The 23,549-nt window shown below is 39.8% G+C and overlaps 1 protein-coding gene across 19 annotated transcripts in view; it reads left to right on the top strand.

The window, feature by feature from the left end:
* The window catches only part of NR1H4 (nuclear receptor subfamily 1 group H member 4), a 136,104-nt gene that overhangs the window by 108,729 nt on the left and 3,826 nt on the right, over positions 1-23,549 (top strand). For 16 of the 19 annotated variants that reach the window (XM_081595470.1, XM_081595473.1, XM_081595476.1 and 13 more), the window contains one exon: positions 11,426-11,572. In XM_081595470.1, the coding sequence (XP_081451596.1) occupies positions 11,426-11,572 (147 nt within the window). Of the gene's footprint in view, positions 1-11,425; positions 11,573-22,363; positions 22,516-23,252; positions 23,352-23,549 lie in introns of all 19 variants that reach the window. The other 3 variants (XR_014083435.1, XR_014083436.1, XR_014083434.1) reach the window with 1 other exon arrangement.

Below are 23,549 nucleotides of genomic sequence, written 5' to 3' on the forward strand. Positions count from 1 at the left end.
AAGTTGTTTCAGTGTTTTTAAAATATGTTAGTACATTAGAAACCCATGGTCTAGTAGAGTATATACCTGCATAGTAGCACAACACTAATATTGTTATAGAAGGTAACTTCTGATGTAGGATTTTAATTAGACATTTAATTTGCTTTCTTTTGCCAGCATTATGCTATTATTTTATTAAATGTGTCATGGATAGACATAAGCTTATGTGAAAGTCATAAAATGTGGGGAGAAAGTTCTTGTTATCATTGAAACATTAATATATCTCATTCCTTTATTAACAATGAAAGAGAAACTTAATTTGTTGTATGCTAATTTAGCTAAAGCAATCTTGATCAAAACCAAGATTGTACAAGAGTGGAAACTGTGTGTGGGGGGTAGAACTGGGAAAGGGAGAATATGATGTTTTCGGTTGTTTATGGGAAAAGGTTTTTCAGTTCAAATGGTCAGTTGGTATTGAACCAAGGAATAACTGAAGAAAAGAAAGAATCTTATTTACAAGAAGGTAGCTTATCTGAAAGCAGTGGCAAGAATCTTTTACACCTCTTCATTTCCAGTGCCTAACATAGTTCCTGAGGGAGAGAAACAATTAATGCATGTTTAAATAATTAATGCATGTTTTATGAGTAAAGTAGAAGGAAAAAAATTTAAATACAGCAGGAAATTAAAGGCAAGAAAATCTTGAGAAACTAAGAATATTGATTAACAATAACTTTAGAAATGACAACATTATTATGTATAATAATAATAGTGATATAATACCAGTATGAGAGGGTGTTTTGTGAAAGACGCAGCAAGAGTCTTTCAGCACTTTGAGCATAACCTGTGCCAGGCACTGTCCAGGGTTCTGGAGACTCAGCAAGTCTCCTGCCCTCAGAGGAGCTCTTAGAGTCTTTAAGGAGTGATTTTTTTTTTTTTTCAAAGAGACAGAAAAGACTCACATTCTTAGAACAGGGGAAGGTTATTCATTACCAATAGGAAAAGAGATGGTTACAGCAGAGCTGCTACTTAGAGATATTCTGAGACTCGCCTTGATCAGGCATTTGTGACGCAGATGAAAATGAGACTTCAGGACTCTGGGTTTATATTTTAGTTTCTGGGTTATATTTTAGGAAGAGAAACAAAGGGGCATAGATTCTAAAAGTGTGATTCAGAATCTTAGGTAGGAGGTAGACAGGGAATATAATTTGAAAAAGCTTATTCTTTACCCTTACAATCTGATTTTATACTTGGGAAAAATACAAATTATGGAAAAGGACTTAATTATGTTTGCTTATCAATGGGGGGATGAATTTAAAAGATTAATGGACTTTGATAAAAAAAAATTGCTACCAGAGACCTTTCCAAACCTCCTTAAAATCATACCTCATAGATCTGGGCCATCTCAGAAGGCAGGCTCAGCAGGCAGGCAAAGAAGGAATCTTTCACCCCATTTTTAAAGTTTTTTTTTGTTTATTTTTTTATTTTTTTTATTTTTTTATAAATTTATTTATTTTAGTTGGGGGCTAATTACTTTACAATATTGTAATAGTTTTTGCCATACATTGACATGAATCAGCCATGGGTTTACATGTGTTCCCCTTCCTGGACCCCCCACCCACCTCCCTCCCCATCCCATCCCTCTGGGTCATCCCATTGCCCCGGCCCTGAGCCCTTGTCTCATGCATCGAGCATGGAATGGTGTTCTGTTTCACATATGATAATATACATGTTTCAATGCTATTCTCCCAGAACGTCCCACCCTCACCTTCTCCCTCAGAGTCCATAAAATTGTTCTATGCATCTGTGTCTCTTATTCTGTCTCGCATATAGGGTTATCGTTACCATCTTTCAAATTTCATATATATGCATTAGTATACTGTATTGTTGTTTTTCTTTCTGGCTTACTTCACTCTGTATAATGGGCTCCAGTTTCATCCATCTCAGTAGAACCGATTCAAATGTATTTTTTTTAATGGCTGAGTAATATTCCATTGTGTATATGTACCACAGCTTCCTTATCCATTCGTCTGCTGATGGACATCTAGGTTGCTTCCATGTCCTGGCTATTGTAAACAGTGCTGCGATGAACATTGGGGTACACGCGTCTCTTTCAATTCTGGTTTCCTCGGTGTATATGCCCAGCAGTGGGATTGCTGGGTCATATGGCAGTTCTATTCCCAGTTTTTTAAGGAATCTCCACACCGTTCTCCATAGTGGCTGTACTAGTTTGCATTCCCACCAACAGTGTAAGAGGGTTCCCTTTTCTCCACACCCTCTCCAGCATTTATTGCTTGTAGACTTTTGGATAGCAGCCATTCTGACTGGTGTGAAATGATACCTCATTGTGGTTTTGATTTGCATTTCTCTAATAATGAGTGATGTTGAGCATCTTTTCATGTGTTTGTTAGCCATCTGTATGTCTTCTTTGGAGAAATGTCTGTTTAGTTCTTTGGCCCATTTTTTGATTGGGTCGTTTATTTTTCTGGAATTCAGCTGCAGAAGTTGCTTGTATATTTTTGAGATTAATTGTTTGTCTGTTGCTTTGTTTGCTATTATTTTCTCCCATTCTGAAGGCTGTCTTTTCACCTTGCTTAGAGTTTCCTTTGTTGTGCAAAAGCTTTTAATTTTAATTAGGTCCCATTTGTTTATTTTTGCTTTTATTTCCAATATTCTGGGAGGTGGGTCATGGAGGACCCTGCTGTGATTTATGTCGGAGAGTGTTTTGCCTATGTTTTCCTCTAGGAGTTTTATAGTTTCTGGTCTTACGTTTAGATCTTTAATCCATTTTGAGTTTATTTTTGTGTACGGTGTTAGGAAGTGTTCTAGTTTCATTCTTTTACAAGTGGTTGACCAGTTTTCCCAGCACCACTTGTTAAAGAGATTGTCTTTTCTCCATTGTATATTCTTGCCTCCTTTGTCGAAGATAAGGTGTCCATATGTGCGTGGGTTTATCTCTGGGCTTTCTATTTTGTTCCATTGATCTATATTTCTATCTTTGTGCCAGTACCATACTGTCTTGATGACTGTGGCTTTGTAGTAGAGCCTGAAGTCAGGCAGGTTGATTCCTCCAGTTCCATTCTTCTTCCTCAAGATTGCTTTGGCTATTCGAGGTTTCTTATATTTCCATACAAATTGTGAGATGATTTGTTCTAGTTCTGTGAAAAATACCATTGGTAGCTTGATAGGGATTGCATTGAATCTATAGATTGCTTTGGGTAGTATACTCATTTTCACTATATTAATTCTTCCAATCCATGAACACGGTATATTTCTCCATCTGTTTGTGTCCTCTTTGATTTCTTTCATCAGTGTTTTATAGTTTTCTATATATAAGTCTTCTGTTTCTTTAGGTAGATATATTCCTAAGTATTTTATTCTTTTTGTTGCAATGGTGAATGGTATTGTTTCCTTAATTTCTCTTTCTGTTTTCTCATTATTGGAGTATAGGAATGCAAGGGATTTATGTGTGTTAATTTTATATCCTGCAACTTTACTATATTCATTGATCAACTCTAGTAATTTTCTAGTAGAGTCTTTAGGGTTTTCTATGTAGAGGATCATGTCATCTGCAAACAGTGAGAGTTTTACTTCTTCTTTTCCTATCTGTATTCCTTTTATTTCTTTTTCAGCTCTGATTGCTGTGGCCAAAACTTCCAAAACTATGTTGAATAGTAGTGGTGAAAGTGGGCATCCTTGCCTTGTTCCTGACTTTAGGGGAAATGCTTTCAATTTTTCACCATTGAGGATAATGTTTGCTGTGGGTTTGTCATATATAGCTTTTATTATGTTGAGATATGTTCCTTCTATTCCTGCTTTCTGGAGGGTTTTTATCATAAATGGATGCTGAATTTTGTCAAAGGCTTTTTCTGCATCTATTGAGATAACCATATGGTTTTTTTCTTTCAATTTGTTAATGTGGTGTATTACATTGATTGATTTGCGGATGTTAAAACAACCTTGCATTCCTGGGATAAAGCCCACTTGGTCATGATGTATGATCTTTTTAATATGATGTTGGATTCTGTTTGCTAGAATTTTATTAAGGATTTTTGCATCTATGTTCATCAGTGATATTGGCCTGTAGTTTTCCTTTTTTGTGACATCTTTGTCTGGTTTTGGAATTAGGGTGATGGTGGCCTCATAGAATGAGTTTGGAAGTTTACCATCTTCTGCAATTTTCTGGAAGAGTTTGAGTAGGATAGGTGTTAGCTCTTCTCTAAATTTTTGGTAGAATTCCACTGTGAAGCCGTCTGGTCCTGGGCTTTTGTTTGCTGGAAGATTTCTGATTACAGTTTCGATTTCCGTGCTTGTGATGGGTCTGTTAAGATCTTCTATTTCTTCCTGGTTCAGTTTTGGAAAGTTATACTTTTCTAAGAATTTGTCCATTTCTTCCAAGTTGTCCATTTTATTGGCATATAGCTGTTGGTAGTAGTCTCTTATGATCCTTTGTATTTCTGTGGAGTCTGTTGTGATCTCTCCATTTTCATTTCTAATTTTGTTGATCTGATTCTTCTCCCTTTGTTTCTTGATGAGTCTGGCTAATGGCTTGTCAATTTTGTTTATCTTCTCGAAAAACCAGCTTTTAGTTTTGTTGATTTTTGCTATGGTCTCTTTTGTTTCTTTTGCATTTATTTCTGCCCTAATTTTTAAGAGTTCTTTCCTTCTACTGACCCTGGGGTTTTTCATTTCTTCCTTCTCTAGTTGCTTTAGGTGTAGAGTTAGTTGATTTATTTCATTTTTTTCTTGTTTCTTGAGGTACGCCTGTATTGCTATGAACCTTCCCCTTAGTATTGCTTTTACAGTGTCCCATAGGTTTTGGGTTGTTGTGTTTTCATTTTCATTCGTTTCTATGCATAATTTGATTTCTTTTTTGATTTCTTCTGTGATTTGTTGGTTATTCAGAAGCGTGTTGTTTAGCCTCCATATGTTGGAATTTTTAATAGTTTTTTTCCTGTAATTGAGGTCTAATCTTACTGCATTGTGGTCAGAGAAGATGGCTGGGATGATTTCAATTTTTTTGAATTTACCAAGGCTAGATTTATGGCCCAGGGTGTGATCTATCCTGGAGAAAGTTCCATGTGCACTTGAGAAAAAGGTAAAATTGATTGTTTTGGGGTGGAAAGTCCTGTAAATATCAATTAAATCTAATTTGTCTATTGTATCATTTAAAGTTTGTGTTTCCTTGTTAATTTTCTGTTTAGTTGATCTATCCATATGCGTGAGTGGAGTATTAAAGTCTCCCACTATTATTGTGTTATTGTTAATTTCCCCTTTCATACTTGTTAGTATTTGCCTTATATATTGTGGTGCTCCTATGTTGGGTGCATATATATTTATGATTGTTACGTCTTCTTCTTGGATTGATCCTTTGATCTTTATGTAGTGTCCTTCTTTGTCCCTTTTCACATCCTTTATTTTAAAGTCTATTTTATCTGAAATGAGTATTGCGACTCCTGCTTTCTTTTGGTCTCCGTTTGCATGAAATATGTTTTTCCATCCCTTCACTTTCAGCCTGTGTGTGTCCCTAGTTTTGAGGTGGGTCTCTTGTAGACAGCATATATAGGGGTCTTGTTTTTGTATCCATTCAGCAAGCCTTTGTCTTTTGGTTGGGGCATTCAACTCATTTACATTTAAGGTAATTATTGATAAGTATGATCCCGTTGCCATTTACTTTGTTGTTTTGAGTTCGTGTTGAAACATCCTTTCTGTGTTTCCTGTTTAGAGAAGATCCTTTAGCATTTGTGGGAGAGCTGGTTTGGTGGTGCTGAATTCCCTCAGCTCTTGCTTGTCTGTAAAGCTTTTGAATTCTCCTTCATATCTGAATGAGATCCTTGCTGGGTACAGTAATCTGGGTTGTAGATTATTCTCTTTCATTACTTTAAGTATGTCCTGCCATTCCCTTCTAGCCTGAAGGGTTTCTATTGAAAGATCAGCTGTTACCCTTATGGGGATCCCCTTGTGTGTTATTTGTTGTTTTTCCCTTGCTGCTTTTAATATTTGTTCTTTGTGTTTGATCTTTGTTAATTTGATTAATATGTGTCTTGGGGTGTTTCGCCTTGGGTTTATCCTGTTTGGAACTCTCTGGGTTTCTTGGACTTCTGTGACTATTTCTTTCCTCATTTTAGGGAAATTTTCAACTATTATCTCCTCGAGTATTTTTTCATGGCCTTTCCTTTTATCTTCTTCTTCTGGGACTCATATGATTCAAATGTTGGGGCGTTTCATATTGTCCCAGAGGTCCCTGAGGTTTTCCTCATTTCTTTTGATTCTTTTTTCTTTTTTCCTCTCTGCTTCGTTTATTTCCATCATTCTATCTTCTACCTCACTTATCCTATCTTCTGCCTCCGTTATTCTACTGTTGGTTCCCTCCAGAGTGTCTTTTATCTCCTTTATTTCATTATTCATTCTATATTGACTCCTTTTTATTTCTTCTAAGTCCTTGATAAACATTTCTTGCATCTTCTCAATCTTTGTCTCCAGGCTATTTATCTGTAACTCCATTTGGCTTTCAAGATTTTGGATCATTTTTATTATCATTATTCTAAATTCTTTTTCAGATAGATTCCCTATCTCCTCCTCTTTTGTTTGGCTTTGTGGGCATTTCTCATTTTCCTTTACTTGCTGAGTATTTCTCTGCCTTTTCATCTTGTTTAGATTGCTGTGTTAGGCATGGCCCTTCTGTATTCTGGTAGTATGAAGTTCCTCTTTATTGTGGAGGTTCCTCACTACGGTTGGGGTTGGACAGGTGGCTTGTCAAGGCTTCCTGGCTGGGGGAGCTTGTGTCGGTGTTCTGGTGGGTGGAGCTGGATTTCTGCTCTCTAGAGTGCAATGGAGTGACCAGTATTAATTTTTGAGATGTCTATGGATTTGGTGTGCCTCTGGGCAGCCTGTATATTGATGCTCAGGTCTATGTTCCTGCGTTGCTGGAGAATTTGCGTGGTATGTCTTGCTCTGGAACTTATTGGCTCTTGGGTGGAGCTTGGTTTCAGTGTATATATGGAGGCTATTGGATGGTCTCTTATTAATTAATGTTTCCCCTGGCTTTCAGTCTTATTCTTGCAGTAGCCTCAAGACTTCTCCTTCCATACTGCCTCAATAATAAAACTTTTAGGTTAATGGTGAAAAGATTCTCCACAGTGAGGGATACCCAGAAAGGTTCACTGAGTTACATGGAGAGATGAGGTGGGGGGGGGGGTTGAGGTGACCAGGAGGGGAAGAGGGGAATTCAAATGTGGAGAGAGCAATCTAGCCAGTAAGCACGTCCCTCTATGCTTTCCACAGTTTGGAACCCTCAGGCTCACAGAGATACATAGAGAGGGGGGAGGAAGGTAATAGAGGTGAGCATGAGTAGAAAGGGAGGAATCAAGAGGGGAGAGAGAGATCTGGGCAGTATCCTGTTCCTGAAGTGTTCTCCGGTACCCAGAACACCCTCAGAGATTCACAGAATTGGGTTGAGAAGAGAAGGAGGAGGGTGAGAGATAGAGGTTCCCTGGGGGAGAAGAAAGAGCATCAATAGGGGGAGAGAGTGATCAGGCCAGTGATCACACTCCTGAGTAAAAATGGGTCCTAAAGATTGGGTTCTTAAATGTACAAAATTGATATCAAATATGTAAAACAAAGATTAAAAATCTAGAGTAGAGGTTAGACTCTTATAAAACTTACAATATAAAAAAAAGAATAAACGGAAACAGTGTAAAAAGAAAAAAAAACAGTAAAACAGTAAAAAAAAGAAACAGTAAAAAAAGTAAAACAGGAAAAAAACATTAAAAAATGAAAACACAAAAGGTATAAGATATATGTATGTAGTTTGCTTCAAAAATAGGGGTTTTTTTTTGCAAGTTAATAATGGGTTATGAAAATGAAAGTTAAAGGTGTAATAGAGGACTTGAAGAAAAAGGAAAGAAGAGAAAAAAAATTTTTTTAATTAAAAAAAAATTAAAAAAAAAAATAATAATAGTAAAAAATATATATCCCGGACTTTCTCTGGAGCTGTTGTGAGCAGTGTGGGCTCTGCTCAGTTTCAGATAGATCCTTATTCCTGCTTATACTTTTCAAGATCTATAGGTCCTTTTCAATGCAGTCGGTATTAACTACAGGGATTTTAATCTGTTGGCCTGTCCCTTCCAAAGCGCTTCCCTCTGTTTATTTGGCTTCTGTTTGGAGATCTCTTCAGTATCTAATTTCCGCCCTGCAACAAAGCGGTGGAGGTGATCTCTTTAGGTTCGCTTGTTCAATCGTGCTGTGGGGAGGAAGGAACACTGCAAATCTGGCGTGTGTGTGGTAAGCTCGCAGTGTCTCGGCCGCACTGGGTTCGCCCCCGCTCACGGCGTGTGTGCTTTCCCCGTCTACCCTGCTCAGGCTTCAGGTTACTTGGCCGGGGAGCGGGCCCTGAGCTGCGTGCACTTCCCAGGTCTAAGCCGCTCAGGTTCAGGCTCCCGGTTACTCCACAAAGGCGCAGACTCGGTTTTGCCCGCGGCTTGTGCTGTTCCCGGTCGGAGCTGCTCAGGCGGCCAGGAGTTTGGCGAACGCGCTCTCCCCTGTTGGGGCGGTGCGGCTTATCACCTCCCTGGTCCCCGCCTCGGTTTACGGGCGCGCCCGGCTCTGGTGTGCTTTGTGTCGGTTCTGGGGAGCTGGTCTCTGGCTGCGACCCTCCTGGCGGCTGTCGACCCTCCGGGATCTCAGGCAGTCTTTGCTTAGAAACTGGGAGCCTGTTTGCAGTTTGGTAGGGGGTGCCCTCTCTGGGGCCGAGTTTGCCCCTTTCCGGCTCTGGCGGGCCCCGCCTGCCCGCTGTGTCCGGCGGGGGATGGGGCGGTCCGCAGCCGGCTAGCTCTCCTCTGGTATCGCTCAGTCCTTTGTTCTGTGAGCGGGCCGGCAGTGCCTTAGAGTTGGGCTTTTCGCGGGATAGTTCTCTCTCTCTGGCTGTCCCACAGTTTAGGTTACTATCTCACGTTAGCTCCCTCAGATTGCCCTCGGGGCACTCGGGCCCGGTCCTTACCCTAGGCAGTGCCGCCCGCTCCTCTCCCTTCAGCCCCCACTTGCTGCTGGCGGATGATGCGAGCGTCTGGGGTTCTTTGCTGGGAGTTGCTTTAGGCACGTAATCTGTGGATTTTATTTATTTTTTCCTCCCAGTTACGTTGCCCTCCGAGATAAGAAATCTTCCCCCACACCCGCCGGTGAGAGGGTTTCCTGGTGCTTGGAAATTCCTCTTCTTTTACGACTCCCTCCCCGGGACGGGTCTCCGTCCCTAACTCTTTTGTCTCTCTTTTTATCTTTTATAATTTCTCCTACCTCTTTTGAAGATAATGCGCTGTCTTTGTGGAAGCCTGACGTCCTCTGCCAGCCTTCAGAAGTAGTTTTGTGAAGTTTGGTCAGCGTTCAGATGTTCTTTCGATAAATTTGTGGAGGAGAGAGTGGTCTCCCCGTCCTATTCCTCCGCCATCTTAGCCCCGCCTCCCATTTTTAAAGTTTTAGATGGAAAAACTCTGAATAAATTGGTGTCCATTGTAAGTAATTCAATCACCTGACTCAAACAATGCAGAAATACATGGAGCAGAAAGCTAGGGTTAGAAAGACCCCTCTTCACCCACCTGTATCATCTTTATTCTAGGCCACCATTAATAGATGTCTGGTTTGATTTCTTTTACATATTTTTATCTCTACAAACATACATATACATAGGTTTTTTAATGTTTAATGAGATCATACAATATGTATTTCTTTGGGAGTAGTTTTTTTAAGCATCTATGATTTTCCCATGTCCATATGTGTAAATCAGCCTCATGCTTTTAAGAACTGCATAGTATTCTATTGTAATAATAATAGTTAACATTATTTAAGTACTTACTGTATGTCAAAAACTGTATTAAGCATTTAATGCAATTGCTTCATTAATACTTCTGCCAATCCTAAGGGGCAGGTACTTTTATAATCCCCATTTTGGAGGTGAGGAAAGTGAGGCACTAAGATTATGTTTCCTAATACCACAAAGATATCAAGTGTCGGAGACAGAATTTTATTCCAGGCAACCTGATTTTAGAGACCTTATTTTATACTGTCCTCCATACTGTCATCATATTTTATACTGATTTACCATAATTTATTTAGGTAATCACCATTAATAGACTCTTGCTATGTTTTCAGTTCTTCACTTCATTCATTTATTCATTGAGCAAGTATTTCTGAATGCCTGTCATCAACAGAGTGACTTTTAATTCTTGGCATTACTCTCTTCTCTGAATTCTGTTGCTCTTTAATGCTTTTCCAGGGCATTTAGACTCTGATGGCATTACTTTATCTCTGTGTTCATGTGTCCATGTGTGTCTGTGTATTAATACATATATGCACACAAGTTTGTGTTTGTTTCCCATTCATTCATTTAGTCATTATAAAATTATTTAACAAATAATTCTTGGATACAAGTTATATGTCAGGCACTTGGAACAAAAATGAGTGAAACAGGCAAAGTTTCTCTCTTCAAAGTTTATACTCTAGGAGAGTGGCAGACAATTAGCAAATAAGCCAGTAATCCTATAGTATCATGTCAGACAGACAATGTTAAGTTCTATGAATGAAAATAAAGAAGGTAGGGACTAGTGAGTGCTAGGAGGTACTATTTTAGGTAGGGTCACCTTGAAGCAGAGACCTGCCTACAGTGAGGGAGTGAGGCATGGGGATAGTTGGAGAAGAGCAAACACCCTGAAGCAAAATCAGACTTGTGGGCTCACAGCAGAGCCAGGAGTCAGTGTGGCTAGAGCACAAGGACTGAAGAGGAGGTGATAAGGGAGAAAATGAGGTCAAACAGGCTGCTGGGGACTGTAGCCTATAAGCCTGCATAAGGACTTTGGATTTTCCGGGCAGCATTATATTTCTTCAGGTCATCAGTTCTTTCTCATATTTCTCTTATTTTCCCTACCCAGCATGTGCAGTGCTGAGCTCAGAGCAGACACCTCAACATGGCCCTGATTGTGTTCTTGGCAAGGAGGGTAGAATGCCCCTTCTTCACATAGATTAAACACTCATGAGTTGGTCAAATATTCATTTAAACCTCTGAGTACATGTAAAGTGTTTTCTGTGGATATTTCCATTCTACAGAGTTAACCCTCTCTGACCCTTTCTGATGTGACTAAAATAATGGTTCAAAGACAACATGCTTTGTCTCCAGTATGTCATCTGAATCAGCCTGTGTCTTCCATAGTATACAAGTATATATATTTGGTGTAGACTTGATATCCTTTTTTGCCAACTCATTGAATGAATCCCGATCAATGAAGATAAAAGTCAGCTTCTATTTGGGGAGTACAATAGATACTTATTAACTCAATTTGTCTACTCAGTCTTAAAACAATTACAAAGTCACTTTATGGAAATGTTCTATCAGTGGGGATGATGAAATATGTTATACAACATTCCACTTTTTGATACTGATTTGATTATCACCTTCATTCAGGATTTCAGACATTGGACCATGAAGATCAGATTGCTTTGCTGAAAGGGTCTGCAGTTGAAGCTATGTTTCTCCGTTCAGCTGAGATTTTCAGTAAGAAACTTCCAGCTGGACATACTGACCTACTGGAAGAAAGAATTCGAAAGAGTGGTAAGTAATTTGTTTAATGGTAAAAAGTGTTTGTTCCTGCAAGTAAGAATTTGAATATTGCCATGAAGGCAGGCTTCTTGCCTGTCTTATGCAATTTATGCCCATTGTGACTAGCATGGAAAATGACACAAAAAAGAAAAGATGCAATTTAAGTAGATGCAAATTTAGTGACTTGGTTCAAAAATTCTTGTTGTAATAGCAAAATACCAAAAATACTCTTTTCACTGCATTAAGATGAAGGGGTAAAGGAGAAATTTTTTTTAAATATTGGAAAATTGGTCTGATTTTTAAAATAATATAAAGGAGTGGGGATTATTCAGTCTAGAAAAAGATCCATTTATTCAGAAACTTCAGCTATGAATGACTATGTATCAAGCTACTAATCTATCTCAGTTCAAAGCCAAATAAGAAATAATACCAATAGCAACATTTATACATCACTTATTGGGTTTCAGGCACTGTTCTAAATACTTTATATATTGGTTCCTCAAATCCTCACAAAAATCCTTTAAGTACTATTATTCTTCCCATTTTATAGATGAAAAAACTAAGACAGAGAGTGGTTAAATAATTTTTTCAGAGATAGACAGGAAGCCTGACTTCAGAAACCACATGTCCTAACCACGTATTATACTTCACTGCCTCTCAGATAAAATGAAATGATGAATGAATAACACAGTTTAACTTACTGTGGAGGAATACTGTGATGGGGAGGGTATGGAAATGAGAATGTATGGTCTTTGTCCTCGGGGAACTCACAGACTAGTGGAGAAGTAAGGTGTACAAGCAAGTGATTCCAAAGAAGTGTAAGAGAGACTAGAAGGAATATGTATGTAAAATGAAGTTGAAGCCTAAAGATGTGCCTCCCTTCTGCCAAATCTTCCTGGTGAGTGAGAAAAGGCATGTAAAATTACAGTTGAATCACGGAGGATGGTAAGGAACTTGTCAAGCCACAAAAGTCTGAAAAAGGCATTCCAAGAGATATCAGTTCAGTTCAGTTGCTCAGTCGTGTCTGACTCTTTGCGACCCCATGAATCGCAGCATGCCAGGCCTCCCTGTCCATCACCAACTCCCGGAGTCTACCCAAACCCATGCTTATCGAGTCAGTGATGCCATCCAGCCATCTCGTCCTCTGTCGTCCCCTTCTCCTCCTGCCCCCAATCCTACCCAGAATTACGGTCTTTTCCAATGAGTCAACTCTTCGCATGAGGTGGCCAAAGTATTGGAGTTTCATCTTCAACAACAGACTGGTTCCAAATAGGAAAAGGAGTACGTCAAGGCTGTATATTGTCACCCTGCTTATTTAACTTATATGCAGAGTACACCATGAGAAATGCTGCGCTGGAGGAAGCACAAGCTGGAATCAAGATTGCCAGGAGAAATATCAATAATATTCATAATTAATAACTAATTCAATTCAATAATAATTAATTCAATTCAATAAATAATTCGATTCAATGAATAATTCAATTAATTCAATAATATCAATAATAATCTCAGATATGCAGATGACACCACCCTTATGGCAGAAATCGAAGAACTAAAGAGCCTCTTGATGAAAGTGAAAGAGGAGAGTGAAAAAGTTGGCTTAAATCTCAACATTCAGAAAACTAAGATCATGGCACCCGGTCCCATCAGTTCAGTTCAGTCACTCAGTCGTGTCTGACTCTTTGCGACCCCATGAATTGCAGCACGCCAGGCCTCTCTGTCCATCACCAACTCCTGGAGTCTACCCAAACCCATGTCCATTGAGTCGGTGATGCCATCCAACCATCTCATCCTCTGTTGTCCCCTTCTTCTCATGCCCCCAATCCTACCCAGCATTAGGGTCTTTTCCAGTGAGTCACCTCTTCGCATGAGGTGGCCAAAGTATTGGAGTTTCAACTTCAACATGAGTCCTTCCAATGAACACCCAGGATTGATCTCTTTTAGGATGGATTGATTGGATTTCCTTGCAGTGCAAGGGACTCTCAAGAGTCTTCTCTAACACCACAGTTCAAAAGCATCAATTCTGCGGCGCTCAGCTTTCTTCACCGTCCAACTCTCACATCCATACATGACCACTGGAAAAACCATAGCCTTGAATAGATGGACTTTTGTTGGCAAAGTAATGTCTCTGCTTTTAAATATGCTATCTAGGTTGGCCATAACCTTCCTTCCAAGGAGTAAGTGTCTTTTAATTTCATGGCTGCAATCACCATCAGCAGTAATTTTGGAGCCCAAAAAAATAAAGTCTGACACTGTTTCCACTCTTTCCCCATCTATTTGCCAGGAAGTGATGGGACCAGATGCCATGATCTTAGTTTTCTGAACGTTGAGCTTTAAGCCAACTTTTTCACTCTCCTCTATCACTTTCATCAAGAGGCTCGTTAGTTCTTCTCCACTTTCTGCCATAAGGGTGGTGTCATCCGCATATCTGAGGTTATTGATATTTCTCCCGGCAATCTTGATTCCAGCTTGTGTTTATTCCAGCCCAGTGTTTCTCATGATGTACTCTGCATATAAGTTAAATAAGCAGGGTGACAATATACAGCCTTGACGTACTCCTTTTCCTATTTGGAACCAGTCTGTTGTTCCGTGTCCAGTTCTAACTGTTGCCTCCTGACCTGCATACAGGTTTCTCAAGAGACAGGTCAGATGGTCTGGTATTCCCATCTCTTTCAGAATTTTCCACAGTTTATTGTGATCCACACAGTCAAAGGCTTTGGCATAGTCAATAAAGCAGAAATAGATGTTTTTCTGGAACTCCCTTGCTTTTTCGATGATCCAGCAGATGTTGGCAATTTGATCTCTGGTTCCTCTGCCTTTTCTAAAACCAGCTTGAACATCTGGTAGTTCATGGTTCACGTATTGCTGAAGCCGGGCTTGGAGAATTTTGAGCATTACTTTACTAGCATGTGAGATGAGTGCAATTGTGTGGTAGTTTGAGCATTCTTTGGCATTGCCTTTCTTTGGGATTGGACAAAAACTGACCTTTTCCAATCCTGTGGCCACTGCTGAGTTTTCAAGATTTGCTGGCATATCGAGTGCAGCACTTTCACAGCATCACCCTTGAGGATTTGAAATAGCTCAACTGGAATTCCATCACCTCCACTAGCTTTGTTCGTAGTGATACTTTCTAAGGCCCACTTGACTTCACATTCCAGGATGTCTGGCTCTAGGTGAGTGATCACACCATTGTGATTATCCGGGTGGTGAAGATCTTTTTTGTACAGTTCTTCTGTGTATTCTTGCCACCTCTTCTTAATATCTTCTGCTTCTGTTAGGTCCATACCATTTCTGTCCTTTATCGAGCCTATCTTTGCATGAAATGTTCCTTTGGTATCTCTAATTTTCTTGAAGAGATCTTTAGTCTTTCCCAATCTGTTGTTTTCCTCTATTTCTTTGCACTGATCGCTGAGGAAGACTTTCTTATCTCTCCTTGCTATTCTTTGGAACTCTGCATTCAGATGGGAATATCTTTCCTTTTCTCCTTTGCTTTTCGCTTCTCTTCTCTTCCCAGCTATCTGTAAGGCCTCCTCAGACAGACATTTTGCTTTTTTGCATTTCTTTTCCATGGGGATTTTCTTGATCCCTGTCTCCTGTACAATGTCACGAACCTCTGTCCATAGTTCATCAGGCACTCTGTCTATCAGATCTAGTCCCTTAAATCTATTTGTCACTTCTTCTGTATACTCATAAGGGATTTAATCTAGGCCATACCTGAATGGTCTAGTGGTTTTCCCTACTTTCTTCAATTTAAGTCTGAATTTGGCAATAAGCAGTTCATGATCTGAGCCACAGTCTGCTCCCGGTCTTGTTTTTGCTGACTGTATAGAGCTTCTCCATCTTTGGCTGCAAAGAATATAATCAATCTGATTTCGGTGTTGACCATCTGGTGATGTCCACGTGTAGAGTCTTCTCTTGTGTTGTTGGAATAGGGTGTTTGCTATTACCAGTGCGTTCTCTTGGCAAAACTCTATTAGCATTTGCCCTGCTTCATTTTGTACTCCAAGGCCAAATTTGCCTGTTACGCCAGGTGTTTCTTGACTTCCTACTTTTGCATTCCAGTCCCTTATAATGAAAAGGACATCTTTTTTGGGTGTTAGTTCTAGAAGGTCTTGTAGGTCTTCATAGAACCGTTCAACTTCAGCTTCTTTGGCGTTACTGGTCGGGGCATAGACTTGGATTACTGTGATATTGAATGGTTTGCCTTCGAAACGAACAGAGATCATTCTGTCGTTTTTGAGGTTGCATCCAAGTACTGTCTTTTGGACTCTTTTGTTGACCATGATGGCTACTCCATTTCTTCTAAGGGATTCTTGCCCACAGTAGTAGATATAATGGTCATCTGAGTTAAATTCACCCATTCCAGTCCATTTTAGTTCTCTGATTCCTAGAATGTCGACGTTCACTCTTGCCATCTCCTGTTTGACCACTTCCAATTTGCCTTGATTCATGGACCTAACATTCCAGGTTCCTGTGCAATATTGCTCTTTACAGCATCGGACTTTGCTTCTATCACCAGTCACATCCACACTGGGTGGTGTTTTTGCTTTGGCTCCATCCCATCATTCTTTCTGGAGTTATTTCTCCACTGATCTCCATTAGCATATTGGGCACCTACTGACCTGGGGAGTTCATCTTTCAATGTCTAATCTTTTTGCCTTTTCATACTGTTCATGGGGTTCTCAAGGCAAGAATGCTGAAGTGGTTTGCCATGCCCTTCTCCAGTGGACCACATTCTGTCAGACCTCTCCACCATGACCCATCCGTCTTGGGTGGCCCCACACGGCATGGCTTAGTTTCATTGAGATAAACAAGGGTGTGGTCCGTGTGATCAGATTAGCTAGTTTTCTGTAATTTTAGTTTCAGTGTGTCTGCCCTCTGATGCCCTCTCGCAACAATTACCGTCTTACTTGGGTTTTTCTTACCTTGGACGTGGGGTATTTCTTCACGGCTGCTCCAGCAAAGTGCAGCCGTTGCTCCTTACCTTGGACAACGGGTATCTACTCACGACGGCCCCTCCTGACCTTGAATGTGGAGTAACTCCTCTCGGCCCTCCTGTGCCCACGCAGCCCCTTCTCCTTGGGCTTTGGGTAATTCGTCTCGCCGCCGCCCCCGGCCCCCGGCCCCCGGCCCGGCCTAGCCCCTGTCGGCCGCCGCCCTCGGCCCCCGGCCTGGCCTAGCCCCTGTCGGCCGCTGCCCCCGGCCCCTGGCCCCATCACTTCATGGCAAATAGATGGGGAAACAGTGGAAACAGTGTCAGACTTTTTTTCTGGGCTCTAAAATCACTGCAGATGGTGACTGCAGCCATGAAATTAAAAGACGCTTACTCCTTGGAAGGAAAGTTATGACCAACCTAGACAGCATATTTAAAAGCAGAGACATTACTTTGCCAACAAAGGTCCATCTAGTCAAGGCTATGGTTTTTCCAGTAGTAATGTATGGATGTGAGAGTTGGAGTATAAAGAAAGCTGAGCACCGAAGAATTGATGCTTTTGAACTGTGGTGTTAGAGAAGACTCTTGAGAGTCCCTTGGACTGCAAGGAGATCCAACCAGTCCATCCTAAAGGAGATCAGTCCTGGGTGTTCATTGGAAGGACTAACCTTTACAATATAATAATATAGAAATTGCAGGTACAAAGATGTGGAAAAATGAGAGAGCATCCATGTATAGGACTGACAAATACCTTGATATTGCTGCAAGATAATATTTGTGGAGCTGAAAATGCAGTGAATGATAGATTATTAAGGATGTTGAATGCCACAAAAGTAGCTTTAGTTCTTATGTAATTGGGATTCTTGGTAATATTCTGAACAGATACGGTATGACCATAAAAGTGCTATGGAAAGATCTTTATTGTGAAGGAAGGTTTGGAGGAATTAAGACAAGTAGCAGGTCTCTATAAGGAGACCAACACAATAACTAGGTGAGAAAACATGAGGGTCTTACAGACTAAAAATATGTAGTGATCAAAAAGAAAAAATCTCACTTGATAACATAAGTTACAGAACTTGTAATACTGCAATTTTCAGAAAAGTTCAAGAATGAAGTTTTCTAGAACAGTCTGTGAAAAGAAATATGCATGCCTCCGGCTTATAAGATACTTTACTCAAACATCAGCCACATATTGTGACAATGAAAACCATCCAAATTCATGTGCTGCTTCCTATTTTTAATCTACAGTGATGCTTCCATTTATTAATATTTATGAATTTGCTTCCCCCAGTGGATTTTCAGAACATTGCCTTTTCCCCACACCATATAAAAACCTGATCTTGCAAGATGACCTTTCAGAATAACTTTATTTTTATGCAAATATAACACATTCTTATTTTTATTGTATGTTTAACTCCAGAATAACATAACATTTCAAAGTTACCCTGTTTAAGCCTACAGAACTCTTTAAAGTATATAATGTGAAATTTCTTTTCCTGTTCTTCAAATTCATACTCTTTTGTTTGCTATTATTAAATCCCATTACATCCACCAAGATACTGTCTCCTGAGATACATTTATTTCGTGAGGATTACAGTGTTTATTTATGTTAATTGAGGCTTCAGAATATATTTCTGATACAACCTGTGGCTGAGTTGTTTTTTTCATAATTCTAGTGCATCAGTTTTTTATTCCTAATGTGGTATTATGCAAAATTCATTTATAACCTGGAATTTTTAATAAAAATAGGAATAATCATATGATACCATAAAATATGATAGAACTGAAAAGGGCTTGCCGACACTAATTAGTTTACATTTTTACATTAAGGAAATTAGCAATAACTTCTCACAGACTTAATAACTTGTTCTGTTATGTTCACTTCAAGTACAAATAACCTCTTAAAACTATAGTGTTTTTTGGCCTTTTTTGATTACCCACAACAGACATAAGTGAAATATTCAATTCAGTAAGTGTTTATCAAGATGACAATCTACCTTGTGATCTTGCAATGGTTTGCTTTTACGAGCATCATCTTCTTAGTATTTCCAATGGCCTCTAAAGGTGAGGGCTATGTTCCTATTTTATAATTGGGGAAACAGGCTTACACGGGCTGGGTGACCTGCCCAAGGTCATACAGCTAATCAGTAGACTATCAGGAGATGAACACAGGTGTTCTACTCAAAGCCCAGCACTATTTCTATACATTGTACCTGTCACTTGCTAAGATCTAATATTTGCCCAGCTACTAGCTGGTAGGGAATATAAAGACCCAGTAAGACACAGTTCTTCCCCTTTGGTTGAGTGAGAAGGCACAAGCAGCCGCTATCAACCTGAAATTGCATTTAAGCAAATAATAGATTGAATAGAGACAATGAGGTCAGAGGAAAGAGAGATGCTTATTAGAGTGATGAAGTTGTTGTAGCATAGTAAAGCATACCGTACATAGTATATTTTTTCTACTTTTTAAATATATATGATTTTGCTGCTTTAACTTTGGCAACTTACACAAAATGAAAATCGTTACAAAAGCTAAGTTCTCTAATAAAGCAGATTTAAACTGTCAGTTCATAGACTGTCTTTGAAAGAAAGGTTGGAAATGTACAGAGACAAATGACAATATTTATAAGAAAGTTTTAATTCTTAAACTTTAGAAATCTTACAACTTCTCATGTTGCTTTTCAGTGTGGTCACATGATAATTTTGGCATGGGACAAATTTGGGGGTCAAATTATAGGAAGAAACCCCTTCAAAATAAGAGATAGTATTAAAGTAACACAAGCGTCAATATTTCCATTGCCCCTCAGCAGTATTCCCCAAACCTGTTTTACTTGTCCAGTTTGGGACATTATGTATTTATTTATGCATTTGTCTCCTTCATCAATCTGTGAACTGCTTGAGGACTGTTCCCAGCACTAACACAGTGCCTGGCACAGACAAGGTGCACAAAAATTGGTGAATTTGGTTGAGATGAATCCGAAATTTGACAGTCCAAACCCTGGCAACTCCTAAGCACCATTATCCTAAGATAAATGTTAGCCACTCAGACTACTGCTGCTCAGTCGCTTCAGTCGTGTCCGACTCTGTGCGACCCCATAGGCGGCAGCCCACCAGGCTCTGCCGTCCCTGGGATTCTCCAGGCAAGAATACTGGAGTGGGTTGCCATTTCCTTCTCCAGTGCATGAAAGGGAAAAGTGAAAGTGAAGTCGCTCAGTCGTGTCCGACTCTTAGCGACCCCATGGACTGCAGGCTACCAGGCTCCTCCACCCATGGGATTTTCCAGGCAAGAGTACTGGAGTGGGGTGCCATTGCCTTCTCCAAAGCTCTTAGCACCACAAGAATATTTCCATTGTCTGAATGGCATCCTTTCTCCTAGTACATCTCACAGCTATGTAACCTTCATTGCTAGGAACAAACAGAACATAATATTGCATAATTTAACAAGCATTTATTAATCTCCTACTGTGTCTCCGGTAGGATGCTAGTTACTAAGGACACAGATAGGAATAAGAAACATCTTTATTGGTCAGGCAGTGTGCCAAGCACTGGGGATAGAGCAGTTGACTCCTGTTCTTATAAAATGTAGATGGTATTTCACACTGTAATGGGAGGGAGAGATATGAATTGTGAGAGGTGCAACAGAATTGAACATAGAGGAGGGAACAACTAATTCTGCTTCAACATGACAGGAAAAGCTCCACAGAAAAAGCAAAATTTGAACTTGGCCTTGAAATATGAGTAGGGTGTCCTAGCCAAATGAGGATGCCTTGTATATGTGCATTTGTGTTTGATACACACACACATATCTCTGCTTTATTTTTGCCCCCAGTTAAAACTAGGAAGTTAATTAGGAAATAAAGACATTTAATTTAAAGTAACTTTAAAGAGCATAGTGTTAATTCTATCACATGGCTATTCTCTCAGAGAATATTTATCATTGGAAAATTAATTTATCAATCAGACTTTTTTAAGGAAGACAAAAAACAGAGAAGCAGAAACTGATTTTTTTTTTTTTACAACTAACATTTTCATGGTAGGCTTTGTGATTAAATTAGAAAATAGCCCCCTCTTGTGACCAAAAATCAACTAATTGGACTTAGAACAAGTTTCTGGAGGAGGAGGAAGCAGGAAAACAGGAAAAGACTGCCCCTTCGGGATGATGCTGTTGTTACATTGCTTATGTTAGAAATTGCTGGCTCATAAACACTTAAAGCATCTCTTTGTTTACACTGGCATGATTAATTCTGATTATCCACTCTAATTCCAAAAGCAACTTTATATTTATCTATCCTGTAGGAAAATAATTTTTTAAATTCTTCTATTATTTATTTTCTACATTTTCTCTGTGTTCACTGTTGGTCTTTACAATGAACATTTACAAGATGAACATTTTTAATAAACATTTTAACCTGTTTTTTCCCCCCAAAATTACCAGCTGCAATTAGATAGCTAATGGTATCATCTTTGGAAGGTGAAAGGGATATAGGAAAACAAAATAAGAAATTAGGTAGTCAAAGATGATTTCATAAATATTTTCAAATCAATTGCCTGCTTCCCTGGTAGCTCCTCTCGGCCACTGCCCCTGACCTCGGGCTTGGGGTAGCTCCTCAATGAAATTAAACGATGCTTACTCCTTGGAAGGAAAGTTATGACCAACCTAGATAGCATATTAAAAAGCAGAGACATCACTTTGCCAACAAAGGTCCGTCTAGTCAAGGCTATGGTTTTTCCGGTGGTCATGTATGGATGTGAGAGTTGGACTATAAAGAAAACTGAGCGCCGAAGAATTGACGATTTTGAACTGTGGTGTTGGAGAAGACTCTTGAGAGTCCCTTGGACTGCAAGAAGATCCAACCAGCCCATCCTAAAGGAGATCAGTCCTGGGTGTTCATTAGAGGGACTGATGTTGAAGCTGAAACTCCAATACTTTGGCCACCTGATGCGAAGAGCTGACTCCTTGGAAAAGACCCTGATGCTGGGAAAGATTGAAGGCAGGAGGAGAAGGGGACGACAGAGGATGAGATGGTTGGATGGCATCATCATCTTGATGGACATGGGGTTAGGTGGACTCCGGGAGTTGGTGATGGACAGGGAGGCCTGGCGTGCTGCGGTTCATGGGGTCACAAAGAGTCGGACACGACTGAGCGACTGAACTGAACTGAACTGGTAGCTCAGCTGGCAAAGAATCTGCCTGCAGTGCAAGAGATGGTAGTTCAATCCCTGGGTTGGGAAGATCCCCTGGAGAAGGAAATGGCAATCCACTCCAGTATTCTTGCCTGGAGAATCCCATGGACTGAGGAGCCTGGCAGGCTATAGTCCATGGGATCACAAGAGTCAGACACGACTTAGCAACTAAACCACCACCAACCTTATCTCCAAACCTTTATGTATTATTTAAAATAATGACAGTCGTGAATTTATGTTAGGTAACCACAACTGATGAGTATAGTACTCAAATATAGAAGACTGCCATTTCTCAAAAGTGAAAAAGAGTGGCCTTATTAACAAATACAGATCTTAGCTTAGCTTTAATACCTAGAAAAATACTGAGGCAAATCACTGATCAGCCAGTTTGTATTCATCTCTAGCAAACTGCAGAATGCAAAAACAAAACAAAAAGCAAAAATACAGCTTTGTAAATACAAAAGTACATGAGCTTAATCAAAGATTAAGATGGAATGAATGTATTGACCCAATTTCCTGAATAATGACAATAATAGTTCTTATTATGATTATTTGCTCTAACATTTATGCAGGTTTAACATTTACTAAGAGTTTACCATGAGCCAGGCAGGATGCTGCTTCTGAGCTAGTGGCTCAGATGGTAAAGAATTTGCCTACAATGCAGGAGATCTGGGTTCTATCCTTAGGTCAGGAAGATCCCCTGGAGGAAGTAATGGCAACCCACTCCAGTGTTCTTGCCTGGAGAATTCCATGGACAGAGGAGCCTGGAGGGCTACAGTCCATGGGGTTGCAAAGAGTCAGACACTACTGAACAACTAACATTTTCACTTTCACTATAGTAAGTATCTTAACAATTACCTTCAAGTAGTGACTAAAGGCTAGGCATGGTGCTAAGAACTCTATATATTTTGTCTCATATAATACTATTGTTACAATTCACATTTCACAGATGAGGAAACTGAGGCTTAAAGAGTTTAAGTAATGTGCCCAAGATCAAGTCATAGGTCAGCTTTTAGACTCAGACTTATGACCTCTTAACTACTATGTCTGTTGGCAACCAGGACTAGTAGTCCCAGCCTACATACTCCAGCCGTCTGAAGTTTAAGTTGTATCTAGCTTAATTATGGGCATTCACTTCAATCTGTAACAGCTGGATAAAGGGCAGTCTTCCACATGATGTCATCCCCAAGTTGTTCAACAAAGACACCATTGTTAAGAGAGCCCACTGGGGTCAATTAAGCATTGAAGGGGAGAAAAGTGCTATTTTGATTAAAAGAGAGAAAGACCAGGGATTCTGTTTGAGAAGATTCTTCAGATTCATCTAAAGATGAGGATTCAGACTTTCTGATCCTGTGAAATGTACTATTAGATGATAATTATACTCTTTAAGCATTTGGAACCCAATTTTACTTTGGTATGTTTCAACCTAAGCTCTAAGGCTTTAGGTCTAGTTGGGGATGGAATAGAGTTGTCTATTGTGAACCAATTCTGGGAAACTCAGTCTCATCTTAATTCATCCATAAGTCACAACACAACCTTTCTTTTTTTTCTTTCTGCACAATTCCCTAATCAAAGCTTTTCTGGAGTGGGGCCAAGCACCGAACAGGCACCAAACTAATAGCTCTTGAATGACTGGAGGAAGTGGCACAAAGGAATCTTAAATTATGAAGAGAAGTAAGTTATAAAGGAGGAGGAGGATATTCCAAGCAGAGAAAATAACATGTAAAAAACTGAGCAATAAGAATTGTTTAGGGAACTCCAAGTGCCTGAACACGCCTGGAGTAAAGGTTGTGTGATAGAAAGATGGTACCCCTTAGTCACAACTGAGAGCCAGGACTCTGGGGCCTACTAGCTTTGGTTTGAATCCTGGTT

Source organism: Giraffa tippelskirchi, chromosome 4 (genome assembly GCF_054371585.1).
Source record: "Giraffa tippelskirchi isolate mGirTip1 chromosome 4, T2T-mGirTip1v1.2.pri, whole genome shotgun sequence".
NCBI classification, from domain to species: Eukaryota; Metazoa; Chordata; class Mammalia; order Artiodactyla; family Giraffidae; genus Giraffa; species Giraffa tippelskirchi.